The sequence below is a fragment of the Cyprinus carpio genome, chromosome A13, assembly GCF_018340385.1.
Source record: "Cyprinus carpio isolate SPL01 chromosome A13, ASM1834038v1, whole genome shotgun sequence".
In the NCBI taxonomy this organism is placed as follows: Eukaryota; Metazoa; Chordata; class Actinopteri; order Cypriniformes; family Cyprinidae; genus Cyprinus; species Cyprinus carpio.
In genome coordinates, this window is record NC_056584.1 from 20,526,137 (window position 1) to 20,535,241 (window position 9,105).

Here is a 9,105-nt window from a genome sequence, read left to right on the forward strand (position 1 = left end):
GATATGTTGAGATTACAATAATACGAGTACCCTTTTCCTGTTTAATAAATAATTGTTTGTTTTTTTCAGCACTTGGGGTGAAATATTTGCAGTGGAACAAAAAAGAAGATGAGAAGGTGAAAAGATTTTCTAAAACCTGATCAAATCAGATTATAGCTATACTTATTTGTCTGCGTTATTTTTTTTTTATTATTATTATTTATAGTGCCTTATATTGAGTAAGAAGGTGAAAAGATTTTCTAAAACCTGATCAAATCAGATTATAGCTATTAACACATGTAAATTTAAGTCACACCTCATATAGGAACCTCAATTCCCTGAATTTGAGCAGCCAAAGAGTTAGTGAAAGACCAAAGAAACATTTATAATTTTTAATGTTCATTGGTGCAGTTTTTTTTTCAACATGAAATGTCAGTATCTCTGTACATTTGTTTGTGTGTGTGTGTGTTCAAAAAGTGACTGTGCACATGAAGCAGTTTAGGCTATTTCACAGACTGTGGATAGTGACTGTGAATTCAAAGATGGTAGTGTCAGGTCAACTTCCATGCTCCAAGATCTGGAGTGGTTTGAGCTATGGACGTATGTGCTATTCTATACCCCTTCACCTACACCTACACCTATGCCCAATGCGTAATTTGAGCCGGATCCTGTTCTGAAAAATGTCAGATTTTGGATTTTTGCATTCCGGTAATTGTTTTTAAGGGTCCGGCATTAGATTGTGACAGTACATGCGTGCATATGAGAACGAGCGCAGCTTTATATATTTGGAGGTTATGTATCAGGCCCGGTTCTTGATTTTTATAGAAGGGTGGGCTGGCAGATATCCTGGGTGGGCATATTTAGATGTCATATTACATATAGTCTATAAGATATGTATACTGTAGATATTGCTATATTAACTATATAAACCATATTACAGTATATGTACACTTTAAAGTGTAGCCTAGAAAAATAGCATGCACTTTCACAGCAAAATAAACTTTTTTTTTCTTTATTGAATAGTAAAAAATAAAATAAAATTGGTCTCTTTCTCTGGATCATTGTTTCTACACTGGTGACTCTTTTCAACTACTTTTTCATTTGTAGAAAACAAGGCCGTAATCCTGTCTAGAACAATGGAGGGGCCAATTGTTTTGAGGAAAATGGGGGCGTATTACAGAAAGATCCTAACTTTAAAATCTTATCTGTTTGGCAACTATTTGAAAGCTAACGGAAAAACTGCTTGCGCTGTCCAACAATACGCCCCCAGCATTTAACTTAAAAGTTAAGAATATTTTGTATTCCTCAAAAACATTTAAAAAATATACTTATCTTTATTCTTAAGATTGTTCTTAAATACAAAACTTGAGAAGAATTCAAATTCTTGAAAATAATCATCTTAAAAATCATCTTAAATTTAGGACAGCCCCAGACTTGTCTTAAATCCCAAACAGTTAGAATTATTTAAAGAATTTATTGGGTTATTTCAAATTAATTGTTATATTTAAGCATTACAACAACAGCTACATATAACACATAGTAGGACTAGGGATGTGCACGAGTTTTCTTATGAACTTGGTCAGCAGGTGAATGTGCAGGTCTCCACGTGACATTATTACCGTGGGGTCAAGCTTTTTATCAACAGCTGTTATGCAGCTACAGTTAACACTTTGAGTCAAGCCACCAAACACAGCATCATAGACAATTATGGGTAAGTGGAGCAAAACACTGACTTTGTGGAACATTTATCAGACACAAATTACTGTCTCACACACACATCCAGGTGTTTACGGGAAAGCCGGATAAATCCAGGTGCTTCAGGATTCAGCTTCTCCAGAGCAAATATGTTCAGTTCTCCTTTGGTGCTTTGCAGTTCATTGAGTCTCTAGATGCCCATGTGTGTTTGTGTGTTTGATTCTTTTCTTTTTTTGAAGACAAAACTGAGTTGTACTGTGTGTTGTGATGCGTTCATTCATTGTGTGATTCATCATATTATCTGTGTGATTTATTGTAGGTCGCACTCCATTTTGAGCTCCCTGTTTCTGGTGAAGGCCCTAATCCAATACAGAAGTCTTGTTTTTACTGCCACACAGAAAAAAGGTTAACAAGACTAAACATCTGTCTCTCAGCATTGCAGATCATGAATCACTCTTTTTCTGTCACAACCATTCTATTTAAACTTTCATTTGTTAGATGGAGCTAACAAATGATTCTGTCTGTGACTGCTGTGATTCAGACTGCAACTAGACTAAAACCACACGAATAACATATGAAGGTAAGTAAATAATCAAACATAAATCCAGTAGTAGTAGTAGCAGTAGTAGTCATAACTCTGTGAAACTGACTAACTGATTCATCACTTTATTTCTTACTATGATGGTCAAAACACCTTGATGTCACAAGATTGCTTCAAACATCAAAAATCTGTTTATATCCATGTTAATTTGGTGTATCAGCTACAAAAAAGTCAAATTAAAGGAAAGACAAAAACCTGCACATGATATCCACAGAAGAAATGTTCAAGAATATATATATATGGCAAAAAGTACAAAAAGTCCCAAACTCAATTTTGTATTAAATACTTTTAAAGAATTTAATAATGTTTTAAATTAGTTTATATTTCTATATTTTCACATTAAATTTTAGTTTTAGTAATCTTATGTGCATTTTATCAGTGTTTTTTTTCGCTTCTATTTTCGTTTATTTAAAAAAAAAGAATTCTAAATGTTGCCTTGGCAAACTAACTGAACTAAGTTTACGCTTTTCCGACTAACATTTGTTTACTTCAGCTTTATATAAATTACTGAAAAATAGTTTTTAGTATTTTAAGGTTAAGTTAACAAGTAGATCATTAGTGCAAAAACACCAGTGAAATCATTATATCTTTTAATGGAATTTATTTATTAGTGATATCATAGACTGACCTTTTCTTTTCCTATCATTTAATTGTACTATTTTGGTCTCAAATTATTCAGCTTTTCCTATATGTTTATGGGTACAAGGTTGTAGCTTTAAAACATATAAAAATATATAAAAAAATTATTATTTATTATAACAACTTGAAAAAATTAACAAAAAGAAAATAAAACCTTCCCCCCCCCAGCAGCATAAAAAATAAAACACACAAAAAAAATAAAAGTCTTGATCTCTGCTCTCTTTTTTCTGTGCATCAGGGTTCGTAAGCAGTGATCCTGTGACTTCTCCTTTCTCAACTTTGGCTTCCTCAACTCTGGACTCCACTCTCATGGCTCATAGAAATGAGGACGTCATGTGGTTTGAAGCCAAACTGGCCAGAGAGCCCCAGAGGTCCTACACCCACAAGGACTTTGTTGCTTCTGTTACACTGATATCTTCTGAGGAGGACCATGATAAGAGACCGCACACGTCTCAAATCAGCACAGTGAAGCTCACAGAGGAGGAAAGAGAAGAGAAACATGGGGATGTTGAGATTTTTATTGCAATCAGTAAGAGTATTGTGGGATCTGAAAGGCCAGATTTAGACCCCATGGAGCAGCTTGACGTTACATCCTTGGGCTCGTCTGGAGACAGAAAAATGCAGAACATGAATAAGGGTTCAGATTACTCACTGAGGAAAGTTCAGAGAGTGGGAGGAGAAGTCCCTGATAAGGACAAAAGGTTCCACAAAGACGTCAGTTATGGTTAATGAATCCATGGGGCAACATTCCGATATGGATGAATCAACATTGAGAGACTGGCAACTGGATGAGGTGTTTCTGCCATCCTTCATTTTAGAGGAAAAGGATACAGAAGAGGAAAATTCTTCTGAAAATAAAAGGGAAGGTTTGAATTTCCAGTTATTTTCACTGTTTGAAAAGAAACGAGAGTTTCCAGGATCTGATGAGCTGGTAGAGCAGGGTATTGTGAGAAAAGTAGACCTTAAACAAGACACAAGATAATTATTATTTTTCTGATGGAATGGGATTCTATTTTAAGGACTTGTGAGAAAATGTCTGTATACTTTTGTTTGTTTTTTGATGAATCAACCAAAGAACCACGTAATGCTTAATAATTAGAACCAGTACTGCAGGAAATTATTTTTCTTGTTAATGCATGGATTGAAATATATTAAAAGAGATATTAAATTCCCTTTGTTACATGGTTTCCTGGTTTCCATGGTAATGACTGAATCAGAACATACTGTTAATTGTGATCTTTGGGTCTTCATGGGCATGTGTTTGGTCTTGTTGTCTGTACAATGAAATTTCAAGACTTGTGGGTAAAGTCAGACAAAATACTAACCTTTTCATGTGTTTTATAATCTAAACAGAAAAACTACACGTACAAAAACAGTAGCAACTAATTAAACAACATTTTTTTTTTTTTTAAAGAGAAAAGCTAGATGTACATGTACAGTCGTGATCTGTGAAACAACACTGGTCAAATACTTTGCAAGTATTTTATTTTTTTCTGCAGTTTTGTCAATGTAATAAGATAAACCTATAACAGGTCCAAGTATGACTATTCTGAACAGAACATTTGGAATATTACTACTACTAATATCACTAGTGATTTTACACAGTCCAGAAATCTCAATACAATGTAGTTTACAGTAGTAAAAAAAAAAAAATTTTCAATGAATTTAAAAACCAGCTTAAAAACACTAAAAAAAAAAATTATTCTATAGAAAAAACACAATAAATAAATATGCAAACACATTGAAAATAAAATTCAAAATAAACCTCAAAGCAACCCTGCCAAAAAAAAAAAAAAAAAAAAAGGTTTTCCAATTGCACAGAACTCAACACAATCTTGAACATTAAATGGAACACTAATGGAAGTAATCTCCATCTCAATTTTGCAATGTAGAAAAATCAACAATGCTTCACAGAACATGTCATAAGTGACAAATTCTATTTAGAATTTATTATGTTTAGCACCAATGATGAAATGTTGAATTGAAAGCTGCCAAGGTTAGAAAATAATGTGTGCCCATCATAAATATATTTCATTCAATATAAAAATCATGCTGTGTTTCATAATATATAACTTAGTTTAAGTGGTTTTGTAACAACCTTTATAGACATATTGAACTTTTTCCATTAGAAATTTGAATTTCAGAAGGTTGTTCCACTCTCGTAAAGTCATTTAGTTTGGTCGGTTGTCTCCTTCTTCTTGTAATGAACACAAACAATACACTCATCACGATCAGCAGCAGAATAACAGAGATCAATATGAAGCATCCATGGTATCTGTATGCTGACTCTCCTTGCCTCTCACTCTTATCTGTACAAAGAAATTAAATTAAATTGCTAATTAGTTTTAGACACAAATGTTGATGATTCAAAAGAATTTTAAAGAAATTATTTTTGAAAGTCCTTACCTGAGTAGAGCTGGATCTCTCTCCTGATGTCTTGTCCCAGCGGTTTGTTGTGCAGTATGAACGTCAGAGAGGAGTTTGTGATTTCAGTGAGATTTATCCAACTAGACACAACATAAAGTCCGGTATGAGTGTCCTGCATGAGGTGCGTTTGTGTCTGGTTAGTGATGTCTGAGTTCTCCATCAGCCACTGCAGTGTAGGAGAAGGATAACCCCCATCTGAAGTCACTAGCAGATTCACTCCATCAGTTAACAAAGAGAACTGCAGACGAGGTTCAGAGTAGAATGCTGAAAAAACATGACAAAACAAAGGCATTAAAAACACAGTGCAGTTTCAGTCACATTGTAAGACCTTGAAATTGATTCACACGGTTTTCTTTGAATATCAGTACATGTTGCATTGTTACCTGCAATTTTCACTCCAAAGCTCTTCTTCTGGCTGCCAGTGTTTGTGCTGACGGAGCAAGAATAAACACCGGCATCCTGAAGAGTGACTTTGTCCAGTTTGAGTGATGCGTTTCCCTGTGCCACCTCCTGATTGAACAGACTGGTGCGATTGACATAACGCTGATCCTGACGGTCGAGCTGGTCCTGGCTGTAGTAGAAACTGTGAATAACATCCAGTCCACGCTGCCAGGTAATAACAGTGCTTCTCAGATCCCACGAACTGTCCACAGGAAACGTGCAGGGGAGGATCAGTTCCTCACTGTAAAACCCAGTGACAGTGTCTCTGGGAACAGTAATCTCAAACTCAGCTAGAGAATGAAGGAGACAAAATATATCCACAACTGAGTTTCACGATCACATATTACTTGATTGATGAGATGATTATTTCAGTAAATATTTCACAGCATTTCCTCTAGTAAACATGGTCAAACTTGATTGATCAGTCCAGTAATAGATCTGTTAGTTCTAATAAGTCTCAATTTCAGTAAGTTACATAATTGAAAGCTTTAGTGAAAATTAACATAAGTTTGTGATCATATTAAAGTTGTTTTTTCTTTTTCTAATTTTTTTTGCATCATTTTTATTTTCTGTTCACCTTCAGGAAGACAAGGTACAAAACTGCCACCCTTTCGAAATGTACTAATAAGGTATTGATATATCATTTAGAGATAAATAAGGTACAAATATATGTACCTTGTAAAATAGTATAAATAACAAACCTTGTTAATGATTTATGCTGCCCTATTAAAGCAGAACGTATCTGTCCTGTAACAGAAGGCTTTTTGCTTCTGTTATGGTTCAGAGAAAACGTAGCCTATAAATCAAAATCAGAATTTAATCAAATGACTTCGAAACTTTTTATTTATTTCAGTTCCAGTGTTATACAGCCTTTTGTCTTAACTGGTCCGCGCGTACAGTAACGTTACTAATAAACAAATTCACATCACACGCAGTGCACACACGTGAATGGACTTATGAATGAATTTGTAATTACATAAGCGAAAGTTTCGCAAAACATAACTCTGTAAAATATTGACCCAATAACCTGGACTTCTTTGAGAGGATCCATAAAGATTGTTTTAAGATTTCATTATTGTTTCAATTATTTATCAGAAATACTCACTGAAACAGGAGACTTCAAAAAGAAGGAGAGACAGGCCCAACACTTTCAGGTTCATATCACGATCCACGGCCGTCGGTAACAGATAAATCCGGTGTAAATCCCTGAATCACCAGATGAACTTGATGTTGTATGTCGGGGAAGCCCTCCGAAATTAACATGAGAGATACTTTTCCGATCACACCCGGCTAACTTTAAGATGTCGGTCCACAACCACATTCTGTTTATAAGCACCCTGAAGGTGTGGCTACGCGAGACACTTCCACTTCCGGAATCAACGCGCGTTTCGGAGCAACCAATAGCTCCAAAACAAACAATAGTTCGTTAAACACACTGATCTAAATATAGAATATATAGTCATATATAGATCAGTGGTTAAACCCCATTCAGTATTTGAAGATAATGAGCAACAACTCCTGTACCTCATAACGCTTGTTCTTTCTTTCTTTTTTTTCTAATAAAGTATTTCATATTTATGCTGATATTTTGCTAAATCTTATCTCTCCATGTACATTTTTGGATGAACATAATTTCCTTAATTCAATCTCTCACTCACTCACACACACAGTTTTTTTTATATTACCTCATAAACGCAGAGTTTTTGTACAGAAGTTATATTAAACCCCAATCCTAACCACCCTAAATCTAACCCTAACACAAACACAAACCTCTTGATATCACACAATTCACGAAGAACAGAACTTAATGTAAAATATCATAAAACATTACCAGGTAAACAAACAACACTAAAATAAATAAAACATTAAAATTGCTTAAAGATAAAGTTACATAACCACAGAAACCTGAACAGCGAGAATAAGAAAGTTCCATTACGTCATTACGTCATGCGTCACATGGCAGGATTGTTTACATAGATACGCATTCGTCATTGGATACGCATTCGTCATTCCCCAATGCGCATTCGTCATTCCCCAATACGCATTGGGGAAGCTACTCTGAAACTGTAACTTGATAAGCTACAATCTACTCATAAGTTAAAGTAGTTAAGCTACTGTACATTCAAGCTAGCTAGCTACACTACAAGTTACTAACAAAACGTATAGCTAGCTATATTGAAACTACTTTTTTTTCACAACGACATATTACAAATAACTGAATAAGCATTCATGAGGAATGGTTTAAGAAAAATATTTGGTATTTAAAACAACAATGCAATACAAATATTATGTAAAAGACTATTGTTTTATTACTTACAATATTCAAATATCTCAAGACTGTCAAAAGTGCAACAAATTTAGCATTGCAATAACAAAAGTTATTTTTATTTAAATAACTTAAACTAAGCACACAGAAGCATTTTCTCAAAAATACTGCATGACAGATGGCTGCATTATGGCAAGAAATGATACTGAACTCTGAACAACCACCCACATGCAGCACTAACAGGTGTGGTTTACGCTGCATGATTTGGGGAAAATTATCTAATTGTGATTTTTCTGTTTTTATACAGAAGAGATATTTACTCTCTTGATACCAAAAGATTTAAAGCAAAACATGGTAGTGCTGATTTGTGAAACAATCCTAACCAATGATTTTGCCAAACAATCACATAAAGTGTCCACAAAAGTCAGTTTTAAACAGGTTTCATTTCAATTTGTGCCCCCTGAAGTAAAGTCAAACCTGTTTGTATGTGCTGATTAGGCTGGCCTAAAATTTTTAATCATTATTGTAAATTGACAAACAACAAAACATAATTTAAAATGTGATAAATGGGATTAACACGTCTACATGCTTGGCGCAGTCGAATGGGGCATCTATACATATCTATGGTGCCATTCACCATAATAATCAAAGAATATTCGAAGATGCCACAATCCTGCACAGTCGATGATTGTGAAAATTTTTACATTTAAATTTCCGAAGAAATGGGATAAACTTTCACAGGTGAGAATGTGTTGGTTTGTGATTTTAAATGTATTAACTCAATATTACACTTTTCCTTTTAATAATGTTTCACGTTACTGGCAGGCATGTCACCCTGTAGCCCAAGACTGATTACCCACTGAAGCTAAGCAGGGTTGAGACTGGTCAGTACCTTGATGGGAGACCATTGTGATTAACAGGGAAACAAACAGTTGGTTTCCAACCTCCTCAGAGGAAGAGAGGTACACACATGCTTTCACTTGAGAATTTTTTATCCCAAGAGCCCCTGTATATCTAACTTCTCATAGCCAGATAAATACTTAATTTTATTCCTCAG

General features: G+C 34.6%; 1 protein-coding gene and 1 long non-coding RNA gene across 3 annotated transcripts; one reads left to right on the forward strand and one right to left on the reverse strand.

Annotated features, from left to right (window-relative positions):
- The first annotated feature begins 164 nt into the window (after positions 1-164).
- Positions 165-4,094, forward strand: LOC122147274. Of its 2 annotated transcripts, XR_006161542.1 has the most exons (3): positions 165-2,079; positions 2,173-2,254; positions 3,153-4,094. It is a non-coding gene; the product is annotated as an uncharacterized LOC122147274 (long non-coding RNA). The 2 variants fall into 2 exon arrangements; XR_006161541.1 differs by having other exon boundaries at positions 165-2,254.
- Positions 4,095-4,832: 738 nt separating this feature from the next.
- Positions 4,833-7,442, reverse strand: LOC109066302 (programmed cell death 1 ligand 1-like). The gene is made up of 4 exons (XM_019083318.2): positions 6,888-7,442; positions 5,725-6,072; positions 5,321-5,605; positions 4,833-5,223 (listed from the first exon to the last, which is right to left on the reverse strand). Exons 1-4 carry the CDS (start codon positions 6,940-6,942, stop codon positions 5,015-5,017), a joined length of 897 nt encoding a protein of 298 aa, XP_018938863.1. The 5' UTR covers positions 6,943-7,442; the 3' UTR covers positions 4,833-5,014.
- Between the last annotated feature and the right edge of the window lie 1,663 nt (positions 7,443-9,105).